A 14437-nucleotide genomic window follows, 5' to 3' on the forward strand; every position below is an offset into this window, starting at 1 on the left:
TCTTTGTTTGCTCTTCAGTTACGTGTATTATGTCATCGATATAGAAGTGCGTGGCATCTCTCCATCACTTCGGTTTTGGTTTTCGTTAGATTAATCTTATTTTAACTTTAAAAATACTGTATTTTTTAAAAATATTTAATATTTTCTTAAGTACAATAAGAAAAATTATTAATTAATAATAAAATGATCTTCTCATAATATGATTTCATTACATTAATGACAATCCCAGAATCGAAAAATGGAAGGTTGCCTCTAAAACTGAGTTTTATGTTAATGCATTTATTGTTTTTTGAATATTTTGTGTGTGAAAATTACTTGCTATTATTTTTCTAAAAATATCACAGAAATAAGATAGGTTGATACAAACTATTTATCACACATGTACTGTATATGAGCTTAAAAAAATAAAATAAATTTTATCAAGTGATGAGATCAGCTGATTAATTGTATCGTGTACAATATTTTTTACCCCTAAGGACAACATTGTAGGTCTACAGTCTAATAAATTGCATTTTCCCACAGTTAAACTTCACCATTAATTGCCGTTGTGATAAAGCATTTTCACTTTCTCTGATAACTTTAACATGATCTTCTAACAACAGCACTTTGCATTTTTTTTGTTTTTCGGACTTTTTGAACAAACTGAAATGAATTTCCTTTGTAGTTGGACTAATTTATTTAACATCTGCACTTGTTTTACCTGTATTAAATAACCACCTGTGTAACATGACCACAGGCATTGATTTTTTGGTCAGAAACAACATACAACAACTGTAATAAGCAACCACTTCCATGAAAATATCTGGTCTAAACTATTGTTTGAACCCATCTCAACAACGTTTTCCCCTCCTAATATAATGAATTAGTCTAAACTCTTGTTCGAACCTACCTTGGGCACTTCTCTCACTCTTGAAATTAGGGTGCAGATGTTAAATAAATTAGTCTAGCTACAAAGGAAATTCATTTCAGTTTGTTTGAAAATGTCCGAAAAACAAAAGAAATGCAAAGTGCTGTTGTTAGAAGATCATATTAAAGTTATCAGAGAAAGTGGAAATGCTTTATCATAACGGCATTTAAATTATTTAAAAAAATTAAAATTACAAAAAAAACCTAGAAAAATTTATTCTATTCAGACAAGTAAACCCTACGTTACTTGTTTATAGTTTTCATCATTATATGAAGACTAAGAATAGAAAATGTTAATAAGATACAATAAACTTACCGAAAAGTCCCTCGTCTTTTTGTTACTGGTAATGAAGGAATAAGAGGAGGATATGAATTACTGGGACTCACATCACATGATAAAACTGAATCTGTAAAGAAAAATAAAAATACTTAAGTTTTTCTATTTCAATATTTGAAAAATATACGTTTTATTCAAAATAAACAAAAAGTTTTGTTATGCTTGTAAAAGAATAGTAAAAGTTTGTTAATCTGGCATCTATAAAACTAGGGAGGTGCCAGATTAATGTAAATTGCAGATTGTGAAAATACAAAAATATATGGTAAAGTTCAGTAAGTTATAAGCAATCTGCACAGTGCAGAAACATTACTTGATGACTGTGGCATAAACACACATTAGGCATAGAAAAGCACCAGTGGAAGTCTTTGACCCAACACAAACAAGATGCTATAACAAAATGAGTCATTTTACTCGATCATATAGTTCTCAATTCCATAGTCAACTTCTCAACATGTAGCAAATTGAATAGCTACATCCCAATCTTTGCTTGATTTCTACTCAAGTCTTTAGCACACATGTCCAAACAAATAATGATTTGAGAAATACTAGCATACTAGATTATTGGCTACTTTTTAGAAAGTGCTGGATTATTAGTCATACTGAATTACAAACTTCTATTGTAATTACATTTCATTATTGTCTTTATTAACTCCCAGCAGGGTAATTTATAATAGATAAATCTCAACTGACATTTTACAATTTCTAATTTAGTAAATATTTAACACGTAGAAAAAAAGCCCAAGGTTTGATTTTTTTCTCTAAATATTAATTATACAAAAATCTATTTTGTTTTATTCATGTGTTTATTACCACTAATTCATTGCATTAATGTGCTTCATTCTGATCTTTCCTTCACAGATAAGAATTTAAAGGATACACACCCACAGCTGTTACGAACAGGTTACACTCTAGTGACGTAACGGCTTTTACTGTGGGTGTGTATTTATATAGGTTACTATATTAAAGGGTTAGTGGATGTTATTTTTGAATTTAAAGATTTTAATCTTCAAATGTTTCACAATTTAAATATAAAGTCTATACAAAAAAATACTTTCATTCTTCAATATCTGGAATCTGTTTACAAAGCAAACTTAAATCATTTGATTTTTTTGACACACAATTCAATAGTTTGACCTTTGCTGTTCAGTAGATTAAAAATAGACTAGAGCATGCCTATTGGCTGCATAAGCAAAGTCACATCATAAAAACAGAAATGTTGAGCCCTATCTGATATAATCAGATATGGCTGATAATTATATCTGATGTTACTTTTTTCAATTTCTCTAAACTATTGTCATTATGTTGGTGATGGAGTGTTTCTACCTGACATTTATACCAGTGCATAGTGTCATAGTGGACCAAAATCAAGGCATAACTACAGAAAACAAATGTTTTGTTTATGCACTTTTTTGTATATGTATCAGTGTCTAAGAATTTCCTACATTAACATGTGTTTAATGTGGCAGCTTTCTATAGTGTGATGTATGTGCTATTGTGAAGTCCTAATATTTCAAGACTTTTGTGTAATGTATTGTAAGAAAGGATTATTGGCACAATGCATACAGCATCTGTGAAGAATGAATTGAGATATTTTTTGAGCAAGTTCTGAGTATTTGCTAATTTTTTCAGTGTTTATATTTTGTATGTTGTGGGTAGTTTCTCAAACAAGCTCCTGGTTATTTTTTTGAACCCGGGAAATTCTTCTCATCCTGGAAAATCCCAAAAAATGAAAAAAGAAATTTGTGTGTTAAGGTTGAGGAAATTTTGCAAATAGAAAGTATAATTAACTCATAAACTGTCAGAATACATTTGTATTTATTAATTTTAAACCTACTTATTTGTTTTTTAAATTTTTGCTTCTTGTGACATCCCACAGATTGTCAATAATCAATATGTATTTGTGGCAGGACTCTGAAAATTCTTTACTTGTCAGAACCTGTAATATCTTGAATAATTGCACTGATGCTGTCTTAATTTTAACTATGCCCAGTAGCTTCAATAACTGCATTATGCCAGGCTGTGCAAATTAGGCAAGGATAGAAACGAGTATGAAGTTTGCAAGTATGAACTGCTGTTATTACAGCCAAATGAACTGCTGAACTATTGGGCTATAAGCTTGATACCGCTATTAAAGCAGCCAAAATAGACAAATCAAGAATACTTGAGAACAAAAGAAGTACTGCAATGCATCTTGAAAACGAACTAGAAATCTTCAACACTATGGGTAAAACAACATGCAACATTTGTCTTCTCTTAAATGCATTAAAGATGATTCCACCCACATTCATTGAATTGGAAAGGGAATTTTCAGTAGTGGGAGTTTTCATTATTAAAATAATAATCAGATCGAGTGATCAAAATATTGACCATCTTTGGTTTTCAAAATCTTATAAAAATTTACAATAATATTTTGTATCATGTTTTACTTAAATAACGAAAATTACCTTCTAAGTTAGAAGTTTGATCTACGTTCATTTTTTCTTTAAATTTCCAACTCAATTCAAAGGCATTTTTTTTTTGTAAGCAGTTACCAACAAACTTTAATAAATTTTTTCTATTTGTGAAAATTTCTACGTAATTCAAAGGTAATATTAATATATATTTTACACAGCATTATTAATATTATGGTTTTGAAGGTTGCAGAACATATTAAATTACTTTAAAAATAGTTAATTATATCCCAGGAAACAGTTCACTTTTCCCCCAAGCAAAAGACCAGGAAATGAGACAAAAAAAAAAAAGTCTAAAAGAATTCCGGATCTCACACTTATGTTCTTTATCTGCTTGTTTTTATAATTTGGGTGTTTTTTGTTCAAGTGTTTTGTGGGACAAGCAAAAGACCAGGAAATGAGAAACCCTAGTTGTGGGTTTTTAGTATAGCTGTATCTATGATTTATATGATTTTTGTTTTGTTTGTCAATGAATGTGATGTTTTATTTGTGATTATGACAATCTTAGTATATTTTGTTTGTGTTGTTTTCTATGATCTGAGGACTGTATTTGTTGAACGATTCTGGAGTGTGTAGAAATTGATGTTTGTATGCAAGTATTTGATTTATTTGCTGTTTGATATTAATGTAAGTAGCCAGTTTGTGTTCAAAGCTTGCAACCTGACATGACGTGTTGTATAGTCTCATGTATAATGTGGCATTTCCTAGAAGTGTTGTCTTTGAACATTTTGCCTTAAAATGTGCTTTCTGTAGTTTCTTATATTGATGACCTGGTGTTATAAGACAATCATAAATTCTTTTCTCTTGAAAGAGCTACCCATAAGTCAGCCAGCAGTTTGATGCAGTTCTGTCAACATTATCCTTGCTGAGATTGTTAGGATGCCTACCATGGAGTTCCTCCTGAGCCCAAGACTGTCTGATGGTGTCTATGCAATTTTTTGAATTATGTTAGATCCAAGTCAGTGTTGTGTAAATTTAACAATGAACTGTTTTTAATAAGATCTTACAATTACATAATACCAAGTGCAGAATACATAAATATAGCCACGAGTAATATTCTATAACCATACACACAACAATGGAAGAGTATTCTGAGATCCCTTAATGAGAATTTGTGGAAATTCAATCACCCTTGTCACTGATCATGCACAATAAAATTGCCTTCAAGTACTTTGGCAACAGAATAGTGGGACAGTGTATTTTTGTGATGATTCTGTCCCAGCAATCAGCATGCAGCACCCATAATTTCAAATGTACACACATTTTTATCCATCATTCTTGATACTACATACAATGTGGTGTAAAAATTATATGAGAGCAAATATGAGATGGTCTGACACTGTTGTTGAAAAATTGTTGGAGGATATCAGATACCATTTTATTCTTTATAACAAAAAATACCCAAATTATAAAAACAAGCAGATAAAGAACATAAGTGTGAGATCCGGAATTCTTGTAGACTTTTTTTTTTTGTCTCAGTGTTGAAGTAGTTCCCCTCCTATTTTTACTAACTCAAAGAAATAAAACAACATTGCTGGGAAAATTTACAACTCTCCTTCAAAAATGTTAACATTCTCCCATCCAAACATTGTCAAGCTAATATTGCGAGATATAAGTTTATAGTTACATCTAATTTCTGCACTTTATTATGGTCCCGGGAACACCTTTTAACCTCCACACCTGCTAAAGTAACCTTTACTTCTAACAATAGTCAATCACCTGACTAAATTTTCCAGGCCAAATCTATATAAGCCTGCTTTGTCCCTCCCTTCCGGGGAGTCTCTCAATGTATGTCCAAGAAGTGACAAAGTAATCTACCAAGGAGCAGAATAGTCAGACTATCTTTAACTCAGTGCGATCAGAGAATTTAGTCACAATCTTTACAAAATTGTGAACCGTCGACATCAAGAACTGATTCAAACCTACGAGGAATCATCTAGAGGTATGATGATAACCCGTGTAAACTCTCTCTTGGCCCCCCTTCCTTGCACTCAGAAGTTAAAGAAAAATCTCAATATATATTCGATGTTTGTATTTGAAATTGTCTAATTGTTATTCAATAAATTTTTGATTTTCTTGTTAAATGGTGTCCTTTGCTCATTTATTGCCTATGCCTTACCGACAACCTCTGTCTTTTCCTCCACTTGACCTGACAAAAAGAATCCCGACCCCTCGGGATCATCTATATATATAACCCATTCAACAGGTGTCCGTCCTTCCTTCCGTCCGTCCCGTAACCGTTTGATAACGGACACTAGAGGCACCCATATCGTGTGTCATATTTCAAACATTCAAATTAAATTAACAATTTTAATTATTATTTAAATTAACAATATAAATTATTATTCTTCATTTGGCCAATACATCCACCTTGCCTCCGGCTACCCACATAAGTATAGAAGAAAATGACTTTAAATAGTGACAGGTAAATGTAAAACAATTAAATACAAAAATTAAACTGAAAAATATAAAACTATTGTAAGTTAAAAGTCTTGCTGCCATGTAAAAAAATTTCCATAATTCATTGCAAATCTCCATCCATTTTGTGTTAAGTGTATAGACATGTAGAGCAGCAATTTCATCATTCTATGAATCATTAGATGACAGTGATGCGATCACGATAAATGGAAAGCCAGTATTACTGCATAATCACTGCAGTCCAAGAACCTCTTAGCAACTTGTCAGCAAAAATGCTGAATATAGCTTATTTAGATGGACATGAATTGTCGTTTTTGAAACCTACCCTTCCAATTTCACGAATCTGACATTTTTTTTTTTTGAGAGCCAATACATATTAAAAATGTCAATTCACGTAATAAATAAATCTAAAAAACTTAATAAAAAATGAAATATCTCGCTAAAATAAATTTTAAAAAATATACTATTTTTCAAAAATTTCTGTTATTTGGTTAACCCTTCAGTTATAGAAATTAGTTATTATTATAAAAATTTCTTTTTGCTAATAAAAATATTAAAACAAATTTATATTCTTATTAAGCAAATTATAATTTATTCTTATCTATTCATTAAGTTCTTATCATTTTTAATTTCCACAGTATAATTAATTAAGAGAGCAGTTTTTGAAATTAATATATCTTAATTACTTCATGATAATTTGGTTTTATTTTTTTATTACTCTTATTACAGGCTACACAAGAGTAATCAAGAGTAAAACAAAAGTATTGTGAAACAATTTGTCATGAATAAAGTTTTAAATATGATATTATTCATTGGGAAATAATGCCAGTTTATGATTCCAGAAAATTTCTATTCATTGCACTATTGAGAAAGTCTTGATCACTAATAGTGAGAAATAAGACTAACTCTTAAAATTTCTACAGGAAAACACTTTTAAAGTCTATGTAAATGACTAATATATTAAAACATATGAATGATATCTTTGAAATATTTAAATTACATATAATCCAAATAAAAATAAAACTTCAACTGCCAAGAAAGCAAAAACTAAGGACTTATTAGAAACATTTTTTGTTTACTATACCCAAATCTCTCCTGCAGATCAAACTAGATCTTCCTTAACAAGAAGTTTGACTTTTATGTTTATTTAAATATGGTGCTATGATTCATTTGGTTGACAAACATATAATTCACTTAGATATAAGCATAAGTAATAATTGTCTAGGATCAAAAAATTCTTAAAATTTTAACATTATAGAAAATTTCTTCATTTTAAGCAATAAAACTATTTTGTAATGTTTTCCTTATTTACTCAGTCACCTAAAACAAAACAACAAATTTTTCAGTTCTATGCTCTTATGCAATTGTTTGAAACAGCATTAATAATGCAGAAAAAATTTTTAAACGAGTAAATTGTTGTTAGTTAGTAGTTAGTATTTGTAGTGTAGTTAGTATTGTTTTTAGTGAAGAATAATTTTCTCTAGTACAACTGTTTTATTTTTATTTGCAGCTTCAATGGATAATTTCTATGGATTTACTGGTGCCGCAAATAATATAGGAGCATTCAAAGAAGAAATTAAAGCCTATGCACGTAACTAGAAAAATTAAAGTGTCAGTGAGCAACAACAAAAGCCCACCCAATCAGCCATGTCAACTATCAAGGTCAAACAGATGAGTGGTTAAGACCAATTGTTTATAGTCAATATCATCTTAATTTTGCTGTTTATTCACATTGGATTTTACTATCTTTTAAGATTTTTATTTAAATAATTTTTGAAGTTCAAATCAATTCTTATACAAAAGACACAAACTTCTTTTTTGACATAAAACTCAATTAATTGGCCACAAATAATATATAACAGAAAGAGACCTATTATAAATTATTATAGTTTCACTTCAAAAAAACAAAACACAATCTTATCTATCATAAGTAACTACTAATACATTCCTTGAATGAAAATGTATATTTTTAAATGGAAATGAATGTAATATTAGTTGAAATCCCAAAAATCCAAATACACGAAAAACAGCTTTGAAGTCAAACTAAAAAATAGTTTTTAACATCTAGTTTGTTCTACAAACATAAAAATTTAAATTTTATACATTTCTTTTTCTCATATCTTGAAACTTATTCATAAGATTCAAACACTAACTTTTATTTAAATAAATTATAAATTAATTATGATTTACAAGTAAAAAAAAATGTTAGGACAGATGCTAATAAATATGGAAAATTTTATATATATATATATATAAAACAAAAAACTTTATTCAGATACATCACTAAAAGTATATTTAAAACTATTAACTTCTAAAAAGATCCATTTTTTGTAATCTTATTATTCATCTTCAGAAATATAATACGAATAATTCAAACAAAAGAACTGTCTAAATAACCTTTTTAAATCTAAAAATATTAATTTACCATTTTTTAATTATAAAAACATTTATAATTAAAAATAATATTTCAAAACTATTCTAAATATAGACAATTTATAAGCTATACATAATTTAAAAATACAATTAAAAACTCTTGAATTCAGCCATTATGTAGTTCATGTTTCATGTAATTCTTCTTAGAACCTTCTCTGTAAAAAATGTTTACTATTTGGTATTCATCTATATAGTAATTTTTTAAAGTTAAATTTATATATTATGCATAGACTTGGAAACAATTAACAAGCAATAGAGCTATTAATTACAACAAGATCAATAAATTAAATGACAGGTAATTAATAAATTACGTAAATAAGAGAACACAAATAATTTTTTCATGAACAACATTAATACCAAATACAATGTAATAAAACAAACTCACGTATGGGAATTAACAGGCATACATCAAGTGAATTATAATCTTTTTTAAAATTTAATGTAACATAATGAAAACCTCTCTCCTAGATCAGTTTTTTTTTTTAAAGTTTAGATGCAAAATTATTGAATAGTACTGTAAGTAAAATTACACTTGATTTCATTATCTTCAATTATCTTCTTAAATGAAAATTTATATCAGAATTGTAATTAAAACAAACTATTATATTAGAAATATAATAAATAATAAGCTAAGTAAAACAGCTTTGTCATAATTCTGGAAAGTCATTCCCTCTGGAAAGTCATTCCCACTTTCAGAACATGCACATTTATATTGATGCTACATACGAAACAATAATATTCATTAATTATAAATTTTATTTTCATTTTGATAGAAAGTTTTGTCTGTTTCCAGACAAAAAAATAGTAAGCCTATATACATTATAGTTTTAATGTAAAAAAAAAATTCTTAAAAAAGAAGTGTGTATTATTATTATTATTATTGAGTATAATTTTAATACATAATAAATTTAATATAAAAATTAATCCTGTAAGAAAAATATTATGTAGGAATTCTTTTAATTATGCTAAACTATGAAAATAGACTTAATATTTACATATTTATATTTTTAATAATTTAAAATCTAATCTAATAACCAATATAGTAAAAATGTTTTTAAAATAACATTATTTTCCTTACTTGAAAAATAGACTTTCTTAAAGCCAAACAATTGCCAGATTAAATCGAGCTATATCACTACTACTATTAATAATTAAATACCGTGTAATTTGGCCTAGAGTAATACAGTGCGATTTAATCTGATGATCGTTTGGCTTTAATATAACTATCAGGCTTTGAGATGTTTATATTTGTACAGTCTTTCTTAAATGGTAATAAGAAAATTTTGTCCAGAAAATTACACACATTTTTGATAGTAGTAAATATATTTTAAAAAAAAGATTGTTTTAGCTATGTGTCTCCAACCTGGTCTAATGGGAATACTAACAAATAGTAAAGACATTACTTTAATGGAAAGATCTGGAGTTTATAAAAAGTCAGTATGTTTATTAACTCAAGTAATGGATATAGGTCTTATTTAGGAGCCACAACTGAAGAGGTACTACACACACAAAGCAAACAACAAAGTAGAAAAACCTTTTGAATCTAACTGGAATTAAATATGATTATTACAATCTTGTAGCAATTCTGGGCTAACATTTGTTTGGGAGATTGCTAACATTTTAATTAACAATCTAGTATTTCTCTGATGGTGACTCTTCAAGAGCATTGGAAATGTTTATTAGATGTTTGAAACAGACTAAATTAGAAGCACCAATAATTGTAAAGTTGTGCAATCTTTTCATTTTGTATTTAGTATTTATCCATATATTTTATACTCCTATTTCATTCAACAAGTATTCATTTTATTTGTAAACTACTGTTTATTTTAATTGTATTATTATTATACGATGTATTTTAATGTGAATCACTACTATGCAGTTAACGTCTGCATATGTCTGCTGCAGTTAAATTTGAATTACTGTTATTCTATTTTTGTTTCTTTGGCCTGATGATGATAATGTATTTTCAATAATTATCATTTTATCACTTGTGATATGTATAAGCTGATCATACCTACCATTACCATGTGAGACAGTATCATTATTTGCTCTTTCCTAACTGTCCAACTGTTTTAGTAAAATTTTCACTTTTGTCCCACTTTTTTTATTTTTGAAAAACAAAATAGAAAAATTAGCTGGTTTGTATATTAAAAACATTTTTATATTGTATTCCAAACTCATGATTTGTTAGAAAATGTTCATTTTGGCAGTGATAAGGGTCATAATTTAATAGAATAAATATTTCTGATGGATGGTAAGAAATACAGAATAGTTTTGATAAATTTAAAGAACGTATTATACAAATAGAAATACATGAAATTTTATTAACACCCATTTACTGAATAACGAAGACAATAACCAAACACTTGGAGAAATGGAATGAAGACAACAAATCAATTTAATGACAGATAGGTCCAAATATTTAGTGAAATGGCCAAAAAGAATTTTAAATTCAAAGATTTTAATTATTTGATAGAATTAGGTTCTTTTTATTCAGGAACTACTAGCTACAGCTTTCTTAGAAAGAATATTTTCACCCATGAAAGCAATACAGAATTGAGACTTACAATTTGATAGGTTTTATGATAAAACTGAGTGACCAAAACTTACTAAATAAAATAAGTTCATCTGAAAAATATTTGCCTTGGAAAACCTTCTATAACAACCTAACCATTAAATTTAATATCAAATTGTAGCATAACATTTATTCATGATTAGATTTTCAAAAATAGAATCTTTTAGAGAAATTTATGACTTTTGCATCTAATAAAAAGTATTTTTACTCCACCAAATCAATATCAGTCATAGCGCATTAACAAATTGTAAATAATGCTCATCTTTATTTTTTGATGGATTTTAAAAAAGTGGCTTGTGTTTACCATCTGTGACACCCCATCTAATTTTGGCAATCAACAAATTATGGTCAGTCTAGATATGCATAAGTTTTTTGAGTGAAAATTTTCTTATTAACACCCAAGACAATCTATTTTTAAAGTAAATAGTACAGTAAATCATAATGTGGATCTGCACTAAGTTTAATATTCCTTCAATCTATAAAATTCAATTTTGTAATGATAAAATAATCTCTCTTGTTTATTATTAAAATAAAATTTTGAACATTGCACAATTTGTTAACTATAGCATAATAGCATTACCGATTGTCTAAAATATTCAAAATATCTTTTAATAATGATAACTAGTGCTGTGCCAATAACCGATATATCAAATCAAAATCAATATATACTTACAATGTTGATGTCGACATTCTAAAATCTAGAATATCGATCTCAAATTTTGGTTCAGCACAGTCCTAATGATAAAACTAAGAATATTTAATGCTTAAATGCAATTAAGTTGAAGACATTAAAAATAACTCGAAATAATTTTAGAATAAAATTAGAAAATATATACTTGGGTTATTTTAGATTTATTTTCTAACATTTAAAATAACACATCGTTTACAATTAAAATAACTTAAATTTCAAAACAATTCGTATTTTAAAATACATGATAATAAACAGAAATATGGTATAGTTACATTCATCCAGATTATTTAAAAGATAATGTAATTTTTAACATATACAATTCATCCGTAAGTTATCTTAATGTAAAGAAAGAAAATTATATCATGCAAGTCTGATTTATTAAAAAACTTTTATTTAGACAAATAAAAATTTTTAACATCTTGTTAAATATTGTTTTAAATACGTTATAAAATATTTTTAAAAAATGAATAATCTCACAACTGTTTATTTTTAATAAAATTTATCTGCATCATAAATATGTAACAAGACATTAATTTTATTAATTTCTTAGCAACAAGCACACAGTTCATTTCTAAATATCCGCACTACAAGAATGATTCAATATATATTGGTATACCTTAAAAGTATATGTACGATACATATACTCTCTTGATTAAAATGATAACTAGCTACAATCAAATTAGCTAAAAATAACTTTGATCCCTACTTATGAAGTAACCAATAAAACATATAGAGAAAAATAGTTTTACAAAATTACATCATTATAAATAAAAAAAATGGAACTTAAAAAGATCAGAATAATATAAAATTTATTTTAATTTTCATTCGATTAAGCATTACCCATATAACATGATTCATTCTAGGAATCTAATGAATCATTTCCATCAAATGTAATTTTAGATAGGCCAACCGCAACGTTTACAATCCGACCGGGGAGGGCGCATTTCTGAAATCGGTGAAAATTGAATCTAAAACACGTTAAATTTTGAAAACTTATTTATTTATCGATCCATAAATTAGTGATATATTGATGCGTTAACAAAATTGCTCCACTCAAAGGTCGATTCTATAGTCGAATAGTAAAAACGGCAAAACCGCAGACGGTCCAGGATATCGGGGACGTCCGATTGCCCTACTTTAGAAAATACATACATAGTTTAAATGCATAATACGAGATCTTATACTGTTTTCTTGTGTTTTATCACCCAGAAAACGGTACGTCAGCATAGAGCGTAAAAATTGAACAAAAGAAGTCAGGTATACATTTTTATACATCCCAATATTAGTAACGATTCTATTCACTAATACTAAACAGAAAGCGATAGTAGTAATTACTATTACTGTTTTTTTAGTAATACTTCCTCCCATTAAAATTACCACATACACCTGTCACACCGAATGACATCACTCATATTATTCTCTCGCTCTCTTCTCTCTGTTCATAATGCAGACAGAACACGCATTCAGACGGCCGATACGGAACCGTACATCAGAGTACAGATTAAACACAACAGGAACGAAGATAGGATAAAATACGTAACAAAAAAAAAAACCGTCTCGAGCTTTCTCCCGCGAGTTGGATTATTTAGAAAAAAAAAGGAGGATGCAAACGAAATCGCTCGTCTACTCGAACTTTTATTAATGGAAGATTAAAGAGGCACGTCTAAATAATCTGCTCGATTTTTAAAATTATCGTCATCCGCAAACATTCGATAAGATTAAATAATCGATTGAGTCGGAGGCTCACCGTTTATCCTTTTAACAGTAGACGGATGATAAATTATCCCTTTAAAGAGGATCCACGCAACGGTTAACCAATCGAAATCGATCAATTAGGTACGAATTGTTTGTGCATAAAGCGAAATTATTAACGTCGTTTACTTGTAAATTTCGAAATACGACATAAGGCTTACGGTAATTCTAGACCCGAAAGCTGAGACCGACGACAGTGCCACCAACGTAACTTGTGTGCCGATGACGTCACCGCCGTGCAATCGGCCACTCTTCCTTACTGCATCCGCGCTTTATTGATTTATTCTTGGCAGCTTTTCGACGTAAAAATCTTATTAAATTCCATCGGATCGGAATTTATACGGTTAATGCAACTGTAATCTTTTTTTTTTTTTTTTTTAAACGGGTGCACCGTGCTTTTTAGCGGGAATTTTTTTTTTTAAATTTTACTGCTACGTCACAGTTTACGCGAACGCGTTCGGGTTGGTTCGTCTCGGATCTTTTAAATGGTCGACTTAGATTTACTGCATACGGAGCTGAATGGAAATCGGTGACCTTGAAGGCCAATTAAATCCCGAATTGATAGTAAACTGTTTACATCATAACGCTATTATTTATTAAATACTACATGCAAGAGAATTGGATAAGTGCCGTGTTTCTTATACGCGTTACGATTCGTATAAATCGAATATATATATATATATATATAATGTCTGGACTAAAATAAATATTTAAATTATTTATTTATTAACGTCTGATAATACGCATTGACATAATATATTTGAAATCGTGTGCATAGATTTACTTGGAATTGTTTGTCTTGGTTTTTGCATTTAGAAGTCAGCAAAAATTTTACATGATATAACTAGAATTAGGAAAGATGCCAATTTTTCTTG

General features: G+C 28.5%; 1 protein-coding gene across 1 annotated transcript in view; it reads right to left on the minus strand.

Annotated features, from left to right (window-relative positions):
* Positions 1-14437, minus strand: part of LOC136970005 (triple functional domain protein-like) — a 231686-nt gene that overhangs the window by 67102 nt on the left and 150147 nt on the right. Inside the window, 1 exon segment of the mRNA XM_067264363.1 lies at positions 1223-1313. Within this exon segment, the coding sequence (XP_067120464.1) occupies positions 1223-1313 (91 nt within the window).

The sequence above is a fragment of the Centruroides vittatus genome, unplaced genomic scaffold, assembly GCF_030686945.1.
Source record: "Centruroides vittatus isolate TY-2023 unplaced genomic scaffold, ASM3068694v2 contig_1863, whole genome shotgun sequence".
Taxonomy (NCBI): Eukaryota; Metazoa; Arthropoda; class Arachnida; order Scorpiones; family Buthidae; genus Centruroides; species Centruroides vittatus.